The sequence below is a fragment of the Leucoraja erinacea genome, chromosome 1 (genome assembly GCF_028641065.1).
Source record: "Leucoraja erinacea ecotype New England chromosome 1, Leri_hhj_1, whole genome shotgun sequence".
In the NCBI taxonomy this organism is placed as follows: Eukaryota; Metazoa; Chordata; class Chondrichthyes; order Rajiformes; family Rajidae; genus Leucoraja; species Leucoraja erinaceus.
The window spans coordinates 102,625,682-102,644,711 of NC_073377.1; the positions used below are offsets into that span (position 1 = coordinate 102,625,682).

The 19,030-nt window shown below is 42.2% G+C and overlaps 2 protein-coding genes across 2 annotated transcripts; one reads left to right on the forward strand and one right to left on the reverse strand.

Annotated features, from left to right (window-relative positions):
- The first annotated feature begins 276 nt into the window (after positions 1-276).
- LOC129700134 (interleukin-8-like) lies at positions 277-8,666 on the forward strand. The gene is made up of 4 exons (XM_055640359.1): positions 277-2,797; positions 3,249-3,378; positions 3,498-3,571; positions 4,842-8,666. The coding sequence occupies exons 1-4, from the start codon at positions 2,737-2,739 to the stop codon at positions 4,868-4,870; spliced, it is 294 nt and encodes a 97-aa protein (XP_055496334.1). The 5' UTR covers positions 277-2,736; the 3' UTR covers positions 4,871-8,666.
- An 809-nt stretch (positions 8,667-9,475) lies between these two features.
- Positions 9,476-13,323, reverse strand: LOC129700140 (interleukin-8-like). The gene is made up of 4 exons (XM_055640371.1): positions 12,656-13,323; positions 12,028-12,157; positions 11,828-11,907; positions 9,476-10,795 (listed from the first exon to the last, which is right to left on the reverse strand). Exons 1-4 carry the CDS (start codon positions 12,714-12,716, stop codon positions 10,776-10,778), a joined length of 291 nt encoding a protein of 96 aa, XP_055496346.1. The 5' UTR covers positions 12,717-13,323; the 3' UTR covers positions 9,476-10,775.
- Positions 13,324-19,030: the final 5,707 nt, after the last annotated feature.

Consider the following 19,030-nt stretch of genomic DNA (forward strand, 5'->3'; position numbering starts at 1 on the left):
AACTAGCTACCAGAGGAGGCAGGGACTATCCCATAATTTAAGAAACAGTTAGACAGGTATATGAATAGGACAAGTTTGGAGGGATATGGGCCAATCAGGGACACGTGGGACTATTGTGTTGCTGGGGCATGTTGTCCGGTGTGGGCAAGTTGGGCCGAAGGGCCTGTTTCCACACTGTATCACTCTATGAGAGGACGGGGTCTGGCGGTAGCGGTAGAGCCGCAGATGCGGTGCAGCGGTCGATGAGGGTGCCGGGGGGGGTGGGGGGGAGAACAAGGGAGGAGCCAGCTTGGGGTACTTTGTAATTTTATCAGTGCCGTTATGTGGCAACTATTTGCTTAACTTGGGTATGTAAGCAAAGAATTTCACAGTGAAGAATTTCACTGTTCTTTCAATAAAACATTCCATTCCATTCCACTTAAGATCTAAGTATCTAAGATATTATTCTGGCTCCACCGACGAGATACAGACTGGTGTCTGCTTGATTCACAATCCTGTTACTTCTCATCTCTCCCAGCTTTAGTATATTCCTCCCTGCCATTGAAACACTCTAGATTTACATCCAACCCTGTCGTACTACCCACCATCAAAATTTTTAACCAATTTCGTTGCCATTATAAGCTTACATCAACATCAGTTCTGGGTCCCATTCATAGTAACCATTTATTCCCCCCCTCTACACTTGACTCAACCTTTCGACAGTGGGGTTTGAATGGTCTTATGTCCATTAAGGATTTATACACTAACAACATATTTGATAGTTTCGACTACCTACACAAAAAACATGGCCTCCCACATAATCATTTCTTTAAATATCTTCAGGTTTGCCACTTTGTCATGAAAACATTTCCTTATTTTCCTGATCTCCCTCCTGTCACAGTGTTGGATAAACTCACTCTTACCTTTGCAAATAAAGGACTGATCTCTGCAGTATATTCTCAATTGATGTATTTAGGAGATCAAAACCTGAACAAAGTTAAAGCTAGGTGGGAGAATGACCTTGGTATGGATCTGTGTGAGGAATGCTGGACAGAAGCGCTGAAAGAAGTCCACTCCTCGTCATCATGTGCTAGATTGGGGCTCATACAATTTAAAGTTTTACACAGGGTTCATTTAAGCAAAGCCAGGCTTGCGAACATATATCCAGGGACGGACGCTGGCTGTGACAGGTGCTCGTTCTCTCCAGCCAATCTAACTCATGCATTCTGGTCTTGCCCCAAACTTGTTAACTACTGGGCAGTGGTTTTTAAACCCATCAGTGAAGTCCTTGGGATGACAGTGAGACCTTGCCCGCTTGTAGCTGTATTTGGTGTAACAGATAAAACCTTGGGTTTAAAAACAACCCAGTCTGATATCATTACATTTACATCACTTTTGGCCCGTAGGAGAATCTTGCTGGTCTGGAAATCTACTACTCCTCCATAAATCCATGCTGACTTTGCCCAATGATTTCACCACTTTCCAAATGTGCTGCTATGCCATCTTTAATAACTGACTCTAGCAGTTTCCCCACTACTGATGTTAGACTAACTGGTCTGTAATTCCCCGTTTTCTCTCTCCCTTCCTTTTTAAAAAGTGGGGTTACTTTAGCTACCCTCCAATCCTAAGGAACTACTCCAGAATGTAAATGGTTTTGGAAAATTATCACTAATGCATCCACTATTTCTGCGGCTACTTCCTTAAGTACTCTGGGATGCAGCCTATCTGGCCCTGGGGATTTATCGGCCTTTAATCCATTCAATTTACCAAACACCACTTCCCGGGTAACCTGGATTTCACTCAGTTCCTCCATCTCATTTGACCCCCGGTCCCCTGCTATTTCCGGCAGATTATTTATGCCTTCCTTAGTGAAGACAGAACCAAAGTAGTTATTCAATTGGTCTGCCATGTCTTTGTTCCCCATGATCAATTCACTGTTTTCTGACTGCAAGGGACCTACATTTGTTTTAACTAATCTTTTTCTCTTCACATATCTATAAAAACTTTTGCAGTCAGTTTTTTTGTTCCCTGCCAGTTTTCTTTCATAACCTATTTCCCCTTTACTAGTTAAGCTACGGTCCCTTTCCTAATTAAGCTACAGTCAGGCAAACGTCTCCGCTGTCACGCTGTGAAAACAGAGAGGAAGAGACGGAGTTTCGTCCCACAGGCCATCAGGACTGTTAACTCTTATCTCACCAGGGACTAATTTACCCTTGTGTTGTGGCTTTTTAATATATTTTTTCTAACATGTAAACAATGGTTCTGTTCTATTATGTTCTGTTGTTTTTGCACAATCCGCAGGCATTGCCACTGTCATGTCACTGCACATCTTGTTTGTGTATGTGACAAATAAAGTTGATTTGACTTGAACTGCAATGTGCAGACTGTGAAAGGGAGAGCTATTTCATGGAAATCACAGGTTTAAGCTTCACCGTGTGGGCAGCTCATTCCTCTGAGCTGCGGAGTTTCCCCGTGAGTGAGGAGCAAAGCCCGGAACTGGATTATTCTTTTTTAAAACAAACCTTTGGACGGAAGGAACTGCAGATGCTGGGTTAAAAAGGTAGACATAAAATGTTGAAGTAAATCAGCGGGACAGCAGCATCTCAGGAGAGAAGGAATGGGTGACTTTTCAGGTCGAGACCCTCCATAAATAGGAGCTGACTGGTTCCTCTGCAGCAGAACGTGATTCAGCAGAGAGTTGCTGCATTGGGCAGAGGATCCTTCAGCAGACATTTCATCAGCGACACAAAGTGGAAGATGGGCAGAGCAGCCAGTGTGACCATCCTCATCCTCCTTCTGTGTGCCGTCACTGCACAGGGTATGTTGAGATGTCTGTCCCTGTGGTTTATTCCTTATTGTACTGTAGCACAAAGTATGAGTATATGATTCCCTGTTTCATGTGCTGTTTACAATGTGCAATGCAATTAAACTTCCAAAAGTCTTTACAATGCAACATTGTTGTGTGTGAGGAACCTTTAAACTCTTTTAATTGAAATTAAAACCATCCGTATTAATGTAAAACTGATGCAGCAGCCTGACTGCAAATGTAGAAAGACATGTACCAACAAACTATTCAAACTGTAGTTACAACATTTTTATCGATTGTGGCTGCTCTTTTGTCTTTGTGTTTGAGCTTCTAAGTGAAACTCGCAACTTTAGTGAAGGAGTTTGTGCAGACATCCAATATCTCTCTCTGGGTCATGCATTAATTAAACATGGGCTTTGCTCCCATGGATTCCACGATTAAATCTGAATGAATCTTTCCTCAGGTATTCCGATCCTAGTTGCACATGGACGGTGTCACTGCACTGGGACCAGCGCTAAAGTTATTCCTCCAAAGTCCATCCGGAGTCTGAAATTCATTCCCAGTGGATCTCACTGCGAGAACGCAGAGATAATGTGAGTAAGTGAGTCAGAGCAACAACTCAACCTTACTCCCTCCCGGATTGTAAATTCTGTAATTTAAAATAATTGTAATATCTGTGAATTATAGCTTGAATGTCATCTTCTCCTTACAGTGTCACGCTGAAAAATGAGAAGAAGGTGTGTGTGGATCTGGAAGCCAAGTGGTTGGAGATACTCATTAAGAAAGGTCAGTGTTCTGTGTTTGCCGGAATTCAGATTTCCGCTGTGAATAAATAAATGCCGTAATTTATTTGCCGTGTGAGTGCAGTTCTCCGTATGTGCTGCACCCTGCTAAACATTCCCACTAACATTGGACACTTTCTGATATTTTACTCAAGTTGGCATCAGAGCAGATCCCCAGGTCCTCTCACCCAATGTTCATTACTAATGTTCCCAGAAGCAGAGGTTGGGATACTGGAAGCCACCAAGTGCAGGAGCGCTGGCTGGTTTCATGGTCACTGTTCACAATGTTGAGACCGATTGTAACACATTTTGGAACACAGCTGCCACTGGTCAATGAAGGATGTCTTCTGTTCAAAACATGGATATTAAGAATGAAATATTTAATAGTTATCTTCATCACAGGCTGTAGAATGGAACACGGGGTGGGGGATGGGGGGGATTGGGAGGAAGGGGAAATTGAAACAATAGGCTGCCAATTAACCACAATGCTTTGTACTGGATTGTCTCCAGGTTTGGGTGTCGGAACTACCAGAGAAATGGAGAATATTGATCACATTTCTGAGTTGTGCCTTACAGTTGGTGAATAGGATGATAAATAATTGTCAATAGGTGATTCAGGGTCTCACTGAATCATTCTGGTAAATACTAAACTATTGATAAAGATATTGCCTGGATGTTGTTTGGCACAAATGCCACCTGGCACTTATACATGCATGCCTGAATATTGTCATGGTCTTGAAATATACTTCACTTTCTGAGGAGATAGAAATGGAACTAAATATTGTGCAGTACCTTTTGGATAATGCACACTGCAGTATCAATGAGGTTTAGTTTAGATTAGTTTAGAGATACAGGGCGGAAACAGGCCCTTCGGCCCACCAAGTCGGTGCCGACCAGCGATCTCCTCACACCAACACTGTCCTACAGACACTAGGGACAAGTTACACATGCACCAAGCCAATTAACCTTCAAACCTGTACGTCTTTGGAGTATGGGAGGAAACCGAAGATCTTGGAGAAACCCCACGCGGTCACGGGGAGAACGTACAAACCACTAGTATCTTTGGTAGAAACTCCATACAGACAGCACCCGTAGTCGGGATCGAACCCGAGTCTACTGCTGCGCCCCCGTGGCCGTTTGTGTTTACAACCTTCCAAGTTGTTGTAATCTGCTTCTTTTTGTGGAAAGTCAGTTTGTTAATTCCCTTAGTTCTGCTGCAGGAAACATTGTAAGCGCTATTACTGTGGCTAACAATGCAATCAATTACATTTCAGGCAACAAACACCACAAAGGAACAAAATGAAGCTGCAATCCAAGGGATTCAATTCTACTCCAGGAGAATCTGCCGGGGAATGAAGGAGGCTCAGCCGTGGGAGTTAACAGTGTGATTCACCTTCCAGTGGTTCAGTCCAGTGTCTCCTCTTCATTGTTTTCCGGGAATGATCTAGGGTGCCTCCTTGTCACAGTGCATGTTTACATCCTGTTACGGGGCATGTTTATACCTGAGCAAACAATCTGATAGTGGTTTTTATCTTTGTGCCAAATTCAAAGTTTATTTTGAGGTTTGTGTTAACTTAGGTAGATTTGGACGTGAACTCTGTAGAAATGAAATTAACATCCGTTGTTGAAATGTAATACTAGCCACGATAATGCTGGCTGCTGTATAATTGAGTTCCCGGGAGGCCTTGTTCATCTTGAACTCAGTACACATGGGAAGCCAGTGATGAGCTGGTGGACTGTGCCTATTAGTAAATTAAGTGTAATAATATTCACTCCTAGTTCGTAACCCCTTCAATTCCATCATCCTCTCTGCACTCTCATGACCATAGTCGCTGGCCTGAGAAAATAATTACACCACTGTGGAGAAAACGATTTGTTATCACATGTTGTAATCTCAAACCCATGCATTTTACCAGGAGAGAAAGAGGATGTCGGCCAATATATAAAGTTGAATTATCATTGGTTATTTCATTAAAATGATCTGAGATAGGATGGTAATGATGGAATTAATGAAATAAATATCTTCCACATTTTTGCTGAACATATGGTGCATTGCAACTTAATTTCAAATGTTTCCAAAGCATTTTTATTCCGTTCCCATTTCTGTTTAAATCCTGTTCATAATCTGTGATGTACCAATGTCAATACTGTTGCCTAATTGTTTTTGTTCCAGATTGAACAAAAATATTCTTGTCATAAACTACAAGAGCAACTACCCACTCGTAAGGGTTGTGCCATTTCCCAGCATTGTTTTAGACCATTGATATTTTAACTGGAGCTGGTGTTTTCTCCTTAAATCATATTTTAGGATTTATCTAGTCTGAAGAAGCAAATTCTCTGCAGATGTGATTATGTGATGATAAACACCTACATTTTGGAAGGAATTGCTGCTAATAGTCTGATTACCACTGGAGTAAATGTAATTGTAAATAATAGTAATGTCTGTACAATATATAAAATAAATATTTTTGCCCTGAGGAACATTCACTGACTGGATTCAGTTGAACAATGACACATTTGTACAGTTGATGGTTGTGATTGATTTTGCTGAGCATTTTTTAAACAAATTTAAGAAAACATAATAAAATGGATAACTCATAAAGAAATTGATGTCTTTGCTTCTTAATCTTCAGTACATAGTTCCTTTTTTGAGTTTAGTTTAGTTTAGTTTAGTTTAGGGATACAGGGCGGAAATCGTCCCTTCGTCCCACAGAGTCCGCACCGACTATCGATCCCCGCACACTGACACTATCCTCCACACTCTAGGAACAATTTAAAATTCATGTCAAACCAATTAACCTACAAACCTGTACGTCTTTGGAGTGTGGGAGAAAACCAAGGATCTCGGAGAAGGCCCACATGTTCACGGGGAGAACGTACAAACACCGTACAGACAGCACCCATAGTCAGGATCGAAATTGGGTCTCTTGTGCTGTAAGGCAGCAACTCTACCACTGCACCACCATGCTGCAATGTTCCCTAGTCCTATATTTGATCAATGAAATAGACTGAGTAATGGAGAGCAATTGGTCCACAGCAAATGTTGTCAATAGGATTTCATGGAGTTTATTTAACTTGTCCTTTGTAGAACAATTCAGTTGGAAAGATGACACAAATCATACCGAGAAGATCCAGCCCTGGTTAAACCACACTGCGTACTTGTGCCCACACCTTGGATATATATATTGATTATTGAGGATATTAAATAGACTTGAAGTAACTCACATTTAAATAGACTTGAAGGACATCACATTTGAATAGACTTGAAGTACAGCACAGGAACATGTTCTTCGTCCCACCGTATCTCTGTGAACTGTGATGTCAAATTAAACAAATCCCATCTGCCGGGAGCCAAGGCAGTTTGTCCACCTTGCTGTAAAAATCACAGCAGGACTTTGCAATTAACCTTAATTCCTGCCTTGGGCAAAAAGTCAAGAGTGTTTTATTATCATATGTCCAGGATAGGACAATGACATTCTTACTTGCAGCAGGACAACAGAATATGTAAACATAGTACATTGTAAACAATATAATAAACGAGAGAGAAAAAAAATCAGTGTGTGTTTCTACTCCATATATAATAGTCTATGTCGTTCAGAGCTTATTTGAGGTTGTTGTGTATAATGGATGCCATTACCTCAACACTTTAAGCCTTTTTTCTTCATTTTCCTGGATATTTACTCGTGCCAACTCCTTCAGGTCACTGATCCTCCTAAGTCCGACTTGGCATCTCCACTTCCCAGGGACAGCCCTGACTAAAGCTCCAGTATCTGCGGATTCAGGCTGCATGTGACTCTATTCCTAGAGTAACCATAATAGCTACTCTGATCCCAACAACACGATTCAGTTCAATTCAAAACGTATTACATCTTCAACCCCCTCCCTTCACTCACAATCTGTTCCTCCCTGCTGGATTCACCATCACCATTCCATCTCTTGCCTGGGTTGTCCTGCAATCTTCCCTTGTTCATACATCAGCATCTCCCTCAGAACCAGGGCCTTTTGTAAACAACAGGTATCACCAGCGCTAAACAAACTAACACTTATTGTCAAAGATATTATACGCTATTAAATCTCAATGTATGATTTTCCACCATGGAACTTATTTAACCCAGCCCAACTTCACTACATGATGAATACACATCTGCACAGGGGCCGGTCCCACTTCGATCGCCGGAGCCGTATGGAGTTGTGCGGGGCTGGTCCCACATCGTGTGGGGCTCCGAAAAACTGATACTGTCCAAAGATTCCACGCGGCAATGGCCACTGGGCCCGCAGCCGCATTGAGGCCGTACGCAGCGCCTCGACGGGCATACGCAGCGTCTCCACGACGTACGCAGCGTCTTGACGCCGTATGCAGCGTCTTGACGGCGTGCGCCTAGCGCGTGGCATTGCGCGATGACGTCACCGCCCGGCGTGCCGTTACGTGATGACGTAACAGCCCGATGCCGTGCGACATCCAAATTCAGTCGGCCCGCCTCCAGACCAGCTGATTGGTGAGTATGATGTCGGGACCAGCCCCGCACAACTCCAGACTGCTCCGCGGTTGGAAGTGGGACCGGCCCCTCGAGGCCGTACGCCTCAAGCAACCACGTTTGGTCGCGCTAGACGCATGCAATCTAATGCTGGTGGGACAGGCCCTTAACTCTTTCAGAACCCTGGGGTGTACTCCATCTGAGCAAAGTGACTTATCCACCTTCAGTCCTGTCCATGATACAGGCTTCTGTTCCTAGGATGTTAAGTTCAAGGGGCAATTTAGATTACCAATTATTAACATTTTCATGCCGTGTATTATTAATGAGATAAACTACATTTAATGGACTCATACTATCCTCTGAGCTGGCCTTGCTGCCAGCGTTAGCCCTTTGCAGGAATTCCTGTTTTCCTGTTTGATGTTATTTGCAATGAGAATCCTCCCAGCCTGTGATGAATTACAAAAACAAGTGCATAAATCTCGCCCCCTGGAGGATGGGAGTAATTTAATTTGACTTCATGGTCAAAATAGACATCATGGATTGAAGATCCTGTTCCTGTGCTGCACTGTTCTAAGTTCTAATTTTCATGTTTCTTGGTTAATACGTAATCGTGTGACATTCGTGCTGATCTGTTCCCTGTATCTGTGTTGCAGTTGAATAACTAGCTCACTGTTACCTATTGGAAGATCGGAAGGCTTGGGTTGGTCTATGGAATCTGAATGTGAAACTGGTGAAGCAAGTTTCTATGTTCTAACCATTTTTCTATCTTTCTTGGTTAATGTAGCATTATGTGACATTCTTTCTAATCAGTTCCCTGAATCGTGTAGCTGAATAAATTTCACTTGGCACTTGTGAGAGTTAAAAACATCAACCATTCAGCATTCCAATTTGTGGGCCATTCACTAAATCCAGATTCTACAATTAGTTAAAATAGCTTGTTTGGTTGCTGGTACAATGGCAATTAAACACTCTTGACGAGCCATGCAAAAATCATCCTTTAATCACATAATATTTAGAGAAACACCCAGTTTGGTTAGATTCTATGTACGATAACATTGGTGACTGCAGGTAGACACGAAATGCTAGACTCGAAACGCCGCCCACTCCCTCTGTCCAGAGATGCTGCCTGTCCCGCTGAGTTACTCCAGCATTTTGTGTCTACCTTCGATTTAAACCAGCATCTGCAGTTCTTTCTCAAACATTGGTGACCAAGTATCATTCTGTTAAAATCCTCAAGGGCCAATATTTAGTGTGAGCCCCAACACCATGTGTGCTCTGTTGGGGAGGGAGGAGCTAAATAAACAAATTAAACCCCATCGACACAGTGATAGTTTGGCCCTGGTCACATTGCTCTCCATTCTCCATTCTCTTTCATTGATCGAGTATAGAAACACGGAACTAGGTACTGACGATTCAGATGCAGAGACAACATATTTTTCATGGCAAATCCGGTTTATTGTTTTTGATCTTAAATACATTAAAATAATACTCGACAAATTCATTCACATCCAACCGTACAGATGTGCTGTTGGTCAACTGAAACCAGTCAGTGAAAGTTCTCTCAGTGCAAAAGATTTATATTAATCATTATACAGACATTAGACCTATTTACAATTTTATTTCCTCCAGTGATAATCAGACTATTGGCAGCACTACCTTTTCGAAGTAGGTATTTTACAAAACAATCACATCCGCAGGGAATTGTTTTCCTTAAACTTTGGATAAATCCTAAAATTTTACAGAGGAAACATCATAGTTCCAGTTAAAATATCAATGGTCAAAAACACTGCTGGAAAACGACACAATTGCTATTTGCAGCTTTTTGTTCCGCAATTTAATACAAGAATATGTTTGTTCAAACTGGAACAACCACGTTTGGTCAACGGTGTTTGCCTACAGTGTACCTCAATCTGTGAACGGGAGTTTTAAACAGAGAATGGGACAAAGTAAAATTAACTTTGGAAATTACTGAGATGATGTAACATTTCAACATATCTTCAAAGAAAAGGTGGAATGTGTTTAGTTAATTGTTTCCATCCTCACCATCCTAACTCAAATAGTTTTAATGGGGTAACTAGTGATAATTCTACTCTGTATATCAGCTACTTTATGTTCTCCCAATCCTGGACACTGGGTGGTAACACATTTCTTTCATGCCAGTGCCATCGTTTTTGACAAGCCACCAGCTGGGGGTCATGAGAGCTTGTGGTGGAGGGAGGGACTGTGAACTGGGGAAGAATTTTATTCCACAGGTCCTCTAGTGTTAATTTCAGGGAGGGCACAGCCTACAAGGTCATCATTGGCTTCGCTTGTGAGCTGCAGTCGTGTTGAACAATGCCTCCAGGGAATTCATTGAACTCAAGTTATTCTAAAGACATCACCTCCCACTTTCATAGCCAGTATTACATTTCAACAAGTGGCATTTATCTCATTTCCACACAGTGTACAAGTTCACAATCTACCTTAATTACCACAGATCTCAAACAAAACTTTGGACTTGGCACCAAGTTAAGTTGTTTGCTCAGGTATAATTATGCACCGTGATGGGGCGTAAACATACCCTGTAACAGGGAGGAACCATAGATCATTCCCAGAAAACAATGAAGAGAATGCACTGGACTGAACCACTGGAAGGTGAATTACAGTGTTAACTCCCACAGCTGAGCCTCCTTCATTGCCCAGCAGATACTCCAGGAGTGGTAGTGAATCTCTCAGATTGCAGCTTCATTTTGTTCAATTGCCTCGTTTGACACCTGAAATAGACACAATAGAAAAATGTAATTGAATAATTGCGTTGTTAGCCACAGTAATACAGCATATAGTGCCTCCTGCAACAGAACTCAGGGAATTTTCAAAATGACTATCTCTGAAACAGAGCAGATGCAATGACTTGGAAGTTTGCAAGCAACTCATCGATACTGCAGTGTGCATTATCTAAAAGGCACTGCACAGTGTTCAATTCTATTTTTACGCCTCACCATGTGACGCTGAGCAATTATATATCAAGACCATGTCAGCATTCAGGCAAAGTTGTAAAGGTGCTGCCAGGTAGCATTTGTGCCAATCATTGTCCCAGGCATTTTTATTATCTACCATATTTACCTGGAGGTTTCAACAACTCTATGAATTACCCCCTGACACCTATTTCTCATTTTCACTATCCACAAGGCACAAATCAGAAGTGTGATAAATACTCCCAGTTGCCTGGATCTGTGTAGCTCCAACATCACAAAGCTGGAGACCATCCAAGACAAAGCATTGTGCATGATTTGTACCCTATCGAGTCACGGGCATTCCCCCTATGTTCCATGTTGCAGCCCAAGATGAAGATAACTATTAAATATTTCATTTTGAACATCCCCGTTGTGAACAGCAGACTTCCTACAATGTCTGGTCTCAATTGCATTCCCAAACATGTGACAACATGTCTCAATATTGTGGAGAGCGACCATAAAACCAGCCAGCACCGCTGGTGGCTTTCCAGGGTCCCAACCTCTGCATCTGGGAACATTAATAATGAAATTGGATAAGAGGATTTGGGGCTCAGCTCTGATGCCAAATGTAGTCAAATCGTTTGCCGACATTCCAGATTTTACTGCCCCCACGTGTTTGAAAGGCACTTGAGTAAAATAGCCCAAAGTGTCAAATGTTAGTGGGAATGTTTAGCAGGGAGGAGCACACAGCGCCCTCTAATGCGGAGGTCTGCACTCACATGACAAAGTAAATCACTGCATCAACATTTATTCACAGGAGAAGTCTGAATTCCGGCTTATACAAACACTGACCTTTATTGGCAGTTATAAGCACTTCCAACCACTTGGCTTCAGGATCCACACACACTTTATTCCCATTTTTCTGCGTAATACTGGAAGGAGAAGGTAACATTCAAAATATGATTCACAGAAACTCCAATGTCTCTTTTTGAATTACACAACTTGAGGGGAGTAAGTAAGGTTGATGTTGATGCTCTGACTCATTTACTCACATTATCTCTGCATTATCACAGTGAGGTCCTCTTGGAATAAATTTCAGGCTCCGGATGGAATTTGGATGAATAACATCAGATCTGGTCCTAGCGCAGTGGCACCGTCCATTTGCTCCTGGGATGGGAGCACCTGAGGAAAGATTCATTCAGATTTAATCGTAGAATCAATGGGAGCAAAACCTGCAAAACTTTCTGGTACTTTCTGCAGCCCTCTTGTTTAATTAATGCATGGCCCGGAGAGAGAAATTGCACAATGTTTGCACAAACTCCCTTCACTAAAGTTGTGAGCTTTCATTTGAAAGCTCAAACAATAAGACCAAAGCGCAGCCACAATCAATGAAAACATTATAACTACAGTTAGAACACAGTTCACTGGTGTATTTCTTTTTACTTCTGCAGTCAGGCTGTTGGATCAGTTTTACATTAATAAGGAGGGTTTTGATTTCAATGAAAAGAGTTTAAAGCTTTCTCACACACAATGTTGCATTGTAAGGAACACACAGTATAACAACGGCAGTTTAATTGCATTGCACATTGTAAACAGCACATGAACCAGGGAATCATATACTCATACATTGTGCTACAGTACAATAAGGAATAAACCGTGAGGACAGACATCTCAACATACCCTGTGCAGTGACGGCACACAGAAGGAGGATGAGGATGGTCACACTGGCTGCTCTGTCCATCTTCCACTTTGTGCTGCTGATGAGATGTCTGTTGTAAGGATCTTCTACCCAATGCAGCAACTCTCTGCTGAATCAAGTTCTGCTGCAGAGGACCAGTCAGCTCCTATTTATGGGGATTCACTTCTCTCATTTGCATCCTCTTCTGCAGTGAAAGCTGTCAAACTCTCTGACGTCACGTGGGCGGGAATTTCCCTCCGTGCTGGCCACACATGGAGCTTAAACATGTGATTTCCAGGAAATAGCTCTCCCTTTCACAGTCTGCTCATTACAGTGCGCTTCTTCGCACTTCAATGTTGCAGGGTTTATTTTACAATAATAGCAAGTATAGCATGTTTCTACATAGTATAATATATTTTTGCACTACTTTGGATTGCACAACAAATTTAGTTCAGTGATGGACCAGCTATTTCCTCATTTGCACTAATGGTTATATTTATTGTTAGAATTATCATTATTGCATGTATATCGTTTACTTTGTGTGAACAAGTAAAATTTTATTGCTGCCTGATCTAGTGAGTTCCCCCAGCAGTTTGGTCTTTGCCATCTGCAGTGTCTTGTGTCTCCATCTTATCTCCACCACAGTCACACCTTTAGAGATCTTTCCTGATATTTATGTTTGGCGCCATTTGCATTCAATAAATAACAGCTGTTTCTAAGATTCTCACAAATTTTATTTTTATACATTTGAATAATTCTTACATTTTAAATGGTCTGTTAATTTTTAATATTTTGAATAGTTATGAATGTTTCTGAATAACAGGCATTTTCAGAAGAATTCAAAGCTCGTGTCTCTTTTGACAGCTGGCTAAGCTTGCATGTGATTTTGCTGGCTCCTTTATTTTCACAGTTGTTTCAGGGGTGGCTGTCTGAACCCATCCTTCATTGTGTTGCCCTTCACTATTTTGGACTTGGACAACAGGTCAACATTGGCCGATCTATAATGGTGAATTCATAATCACCTCGTGGGTCACAGATAGCTTGCATGGGCAACAAGCCTGACTTGTGACTCCCTCCACCACAGTCTGCTGGTTGGTATATTACAATCGACAATAGGTGGAGGAGTAGGCCATTCGGCCCTTCGAGCCAGCACCACCATTTAATATGATCATGGCTGATCATCCACAATCAGTACCCCATTCCTGCCTTCTCCCTATATACCCTGACTCCGCTATCTTTAAGAGCTCTATCTAAGTCCCTCTTGAAAGAATCCAAAGAATTGGCTTCCACTGCCTTCTGAGGCAGACAATTCCACAGATTCACAACCCTCTGCGTGAAAAGGTTTTTCTTCACCTCCGTTCTAAAAGGCTTACCCCTTATTCTTAAACTGTGGCCCCTGGTTCTGGACTCCCCCAACATCGGGAACATGTTTCCTGCCTCTAGCATGTCCAAACCTTTAATAATCTTATATGCTTCAATAAGATCCCCTCTCATCCATCTAAATTTCAGAGTATACAAGCCCAGCCACTTTGAATCTGCAGCCATTGATAAGATGTGCATGCTGATCATTCCAATTCCTCGATGTGAAAATTACTTTATCTGCTTTGGGTGAAGTTAAAGGAGCGAGTGTAACTGCAAGACATGCTATGAAATTTTTTAAATCATGTTACGAGGAACAAAGTCTATGTTAGAAACATTTTTTTAAGTCAAAATAGTATCTCTGTGTTTTCCAAAGATGCTGCCTGACATGCTGAGTTACTTCAGCACATTGTGACCTTAAAATGTCTATGTTAAAGTTCTCCATTCAAATTATTTCAATTATTTCCAACATTTATTGCTTCACAAATAATTTCACTCACTTTAACTACAAACAAATGTTCATGCCATTTTTTTGTTGTTGTCATCTTTCAATGTCATTTAAACATCTATCAGCTGGTTTCTGCAAATTAAAACTCTTTTTTGTAAGACATAGTTGCAGTTTATAGAACTCACAGTCTGTCACTGGGAGAGCACTCTAGGATTCAATCAATGGTGTGGCTCAGGTTGGCCGTGTGTAGAAAGGAACTGCAGATGCTGGTTTACACCAAAGATAGCCATCAGATGCTGGAGTAATGCAGCAGGCAGCATATTTGGAGAAAGGGAGTAAACTGGAGGTGGAAAAAGGCTGAAATAAATCAGGGCCAGCAACAGATGAGCTCAGGAAGGATGAGGCCCTTAATGGCCCATTGTTGGCTGGGGAAGTTGTGATAACAAGAGGGATACAAGGATGCAACCAGTGGAACTGATAGAATGACTTGGAAGAGGGAGGGGGGGGGAGAGAAGGGAGGGGATGGAATGCAAGAGAGAGAAGGGAGGGGATGGAATGCAAGGACTTGCTTGATATTAGAAAAGTCAACGTTCATACCGCTGGGTCGTAACCTGCCCAAGCGGAATATGAGGTGCTGTTCCTCCAATTTGCGTGTGTCCTCACTCTGACAGTGTATGAGGCCCAGTACAGAAGAGTTAGTATTGGAATGTGAAGGGGAGATAAAAATGTTTGGAAAAGGAGAGATCGCGTAGACCATCTCAGGCCACCTGAGCGTAGGTGTTCAGTGAAATGATTGGGAAGTCTATGCTTGGTCTCACCGATATATAGGAGCCCACACCGGGAACACTGGATACAGTAGATGAGGTATACGAAGTCTGAAGAAAGGTTCCAACCCAAAATGTTTCCGACACCTTTTCTCCACAGATGCTGCAGATGAGTTACTCCAGCACTTTGTATCCGACTCGGGTCAACTAACAGTTATGAATACAGTGCTCAATTCTGAACAAGCATTGTCATCTGATGAATTCTCCATGTTGGCATCTGTGGCAGCTAATCACTGAATATGTTCACTGACTTTCACTCTCTATGGAAAGTAGCAGATGTGGGAATCAGGCAGGAGAGGGGGCTGGTGAAACAGGATCAGACTCAAGCTGACAGTGGGACAGTGGATAGATTCCTGTTTCCTTTATTGTTAGAACTTGTTTGATGTCACAAAGGCCTATAATCATTTCTGTATAAATGTTTACAACCAGATATCTCATGATTGCTTTTAAAATCAGTCAAAACGCTGACGCTGGCTTACAATGAAGCACACATTATAAAGTAGATTTACTTGTACATTAGATCTTATTATGCCAGATGAAACATTTCAGATTGGCTGAAATCCAGTTCCACATTTTGTGGCTGGCCCATGGGACACAGGTACTTTACAATGATGACTCCGCTCCTGAGATTATAATAAATAGGAAGCAATCCCTGGGCTGAAACACGTGAGTTACAAGAAATATAACATCCTCTAACTTGCTGCAAAATTGGGTATTATACATATATCTTTGCACGTTAATAGATGTCATGTTTAGATTGTAAGAAAATGCAATGGTGGACTTGTATTTGTAATTGCTAGTTGTGAGAATTATTTACTTGATATTTTGCAGAAGCAACAGCCAAAGTATCTTAAACACAATGAATTAATTATTTTAATTTAACAACAGGATGCTTGGAGAGAGAGAGAGAGAGAGAGATAGCGAGAGAGAGGGAGGTTAATTTTTTCATCAATGCTTTTCTATCTCAGGGCATTATTTCAATGTCCTTGTCCCACTAGTGCAGTGAGCATGCTGGCCCCAACTTCAACTCTGATCATGGCAGATTTTAGTCAACGTTTCAGATGGCCTGTACCTACAGAGAGGCTACATCAGGACATCAGTGGCTTGCAAAAGTATTATACCCCTTGAACTTTTCCACATTTTGTCACGTTACAACCACAAACGTAAATGTATTTTATTGGGATTTTATGTGATAGACCAACACAAAGTGGCGCATAAATGTGAAGTGGAAGGAAAATGATACATGGTTTACAAATTTTTTTACAAATATAAACGGAAAAGTGTGGCGTGCAAAAGTATTCAGACCCCTTTACTCTGATACCCCTAAATAAAATCCAGTGCAACCAATTGCCTTCAGAAGTCGCCTAATTTGTAAATAGAGTCCACTTGTGTGTAATCTAATCTCAGTATAAGTACAGCTGTTCTGTGAAGGCCTCAGAGGTTTGTTAGAGAACATTAGTGAACAAACAGCATCATGAAGCCCAAGGAACACACCAGACAGGTCAGGGATAAAGTTGTGGAGAAGTTTAAAGCAGGGTTAGGTTATAAAAAAATATCCCAAGCTTTGAACATCTCAGGGAGCACTGTTCAATCCATCATCCGAAAATGGAAAGAGTATGGCACAACTGCAAACCTACCAAGACATGGCCGTCCACCTAAACTGACAGGCCGGGCAAGGAGAGCATTGATCAGAGAAGCAGTCAAGAGGCCCATGGTAACTCTGGAGGAGCTGCAGAGATCCACAGCTCAGGTGGGAGAATCTGTCCACAGGACAACTATTAGTTGTGCACTCCACAAATCGGGCCTTTATGAAAGAGTGGCAAGAAGAAAGCCATTGTTGAAAAAAAGCCATAAGAAGTCCCATTTGCAGTTTGCCACAAGCCATGTGGGGGACACAGCAAACATGTGGAGGAAGGTGCTCTGGTCAGATGAGACCAAAATTGAAGTTTTTGGCCTAAATGCAAAACGCTATGTGTGGCGGAAAACTAACACTGCACATCACCCTGAACACACCATCCCCACTGTGAAACATGGTGATGGCAGCATCATGCTGTGGGGATGCTTTTTTTCAGCAGGGACAGGGAAAGATGGATGGAGCCAAATACAGGGCAATCTTGGAAGAAAACCAGTTAGAGTCTGCAAAAGACTTGAGACTGGGGCGGAGGTTCACCTTCCAGCAGGACAATGACCCTAAACATACAGCCAGAGTTACAATGGAATGGTTTAGATCAAAGCATTTTCATGTGGTAGAATGGCCCAGTGATGAATGAATCTCTTTATTGTCATTGCACATGGTACAACAAAATTTAAAAGTCAATCCCACGGTGCGATTCACAAGAGCAATTTTAAATATATAAGAAAAGGTAAAAATATATACATATTAAAAAAAATTACAGATAAATAACAATAGCAGCTGAGGTAGAGCCATTCAGTTGAATGTGAGTGTTATTTCTTATTTTGCATTGTTAGGTTCACGTATGGCTATGGGGTATTAGCTGTCTCTGAGTCTGTTTGTGCGTGTTTTGAAAGACCTGTACCGTCTGCCAGAGGGCAGCAGGTGGAACAGGTTGTGTCCAGGGTGGGAAGGGTCCTGCAGGATGTTGGCTGCCCTGCCAAGGCAGCGAGAGCTGAAGATGTCCTTCAGGAAAGGCAGTGGGCAGCCAGTGATTTTTTGTGCGGTGTTGATGACCCTTTGAAGGGCTCTCCTGTCCGCTGCAGACCAGCTGGCATACCATGCAGTTATACAGTATACAAATGCACAGGAGATGCAATATTGATATCCTTTGGATTTACAGGTGAATGTAAACTTTTGTAGCACTGCATGGAGTGCAGGTGAACTGAGCAGCCTGTAATGCCCAGTAAGTTTTGATAGCTCGTCTGATAGTATAAGACGTTTTGCTGGAGCAGTTTCTGCATTAGCAGATGTTCATTAAATTCACCGCCCGTGAGTGATGAAATAGCAGCTTCAGGGCTTTCTGGATCTGATTCAAATTTGTTTTCAGATTTTTGAAGTGCGGAGGCTTCAGTCACGTGGACTCCTCCCCCCTTTCGGGTGGAGACCCTTTTTTAGACTCAGAGTCTTTGGACAGAGTCTGAAGAAGGATGTTGACCCGAAACGAGACCCATTCCTGAGTTACTCCAGCTTTTTGTGTGTATCCCGCGCCTGCGTCCTCGCCCGTCCCTGGCATGCTGGGAGTTGGAGTCCATGCCACTGCGCCCACGCGTTCACCCTTCAGTGAAACAATGCGTTTCGACGTGTGCATTATCTGCACTTTGTATCTTTTGGTTTTAATCGCAAACCAGCATCTGTAGTTTTTATTGTGTAGGAAGGAGCTGCAGATGCTGGTTTAAACCGAAGATATAGGGTGTTTTCACCAAATGTCAAAAGAGCGTAGATCCCCCCTCACGTGACCGAAAATTTTAACTGGAGGACATATCTCAGTTCGGTACATGTTAGTGAATGGGGAAACACGCACTTTCCCACCCGTTAAAAACATCGAAAACGGCCGATTTCTGAGCTGAAATTTTCTGTGCTAGTCGGGGTGACCGTGAAGCACAGCGACCTAAATTTTCAGGCAAAAAAAAAAGATAGAAAGTAAGGTAATTACAAGAGGGAACTGAAGGTAGAAAACAGCGGAAGTGAACAGCAAACATTTGCCGTGGTGATTTACAGGTCCAAAATATTGGGAATTATCGCGTTTGCTCGCAGAATTTCATCAAAAGTAAGGAATTATTAACTTACTTTT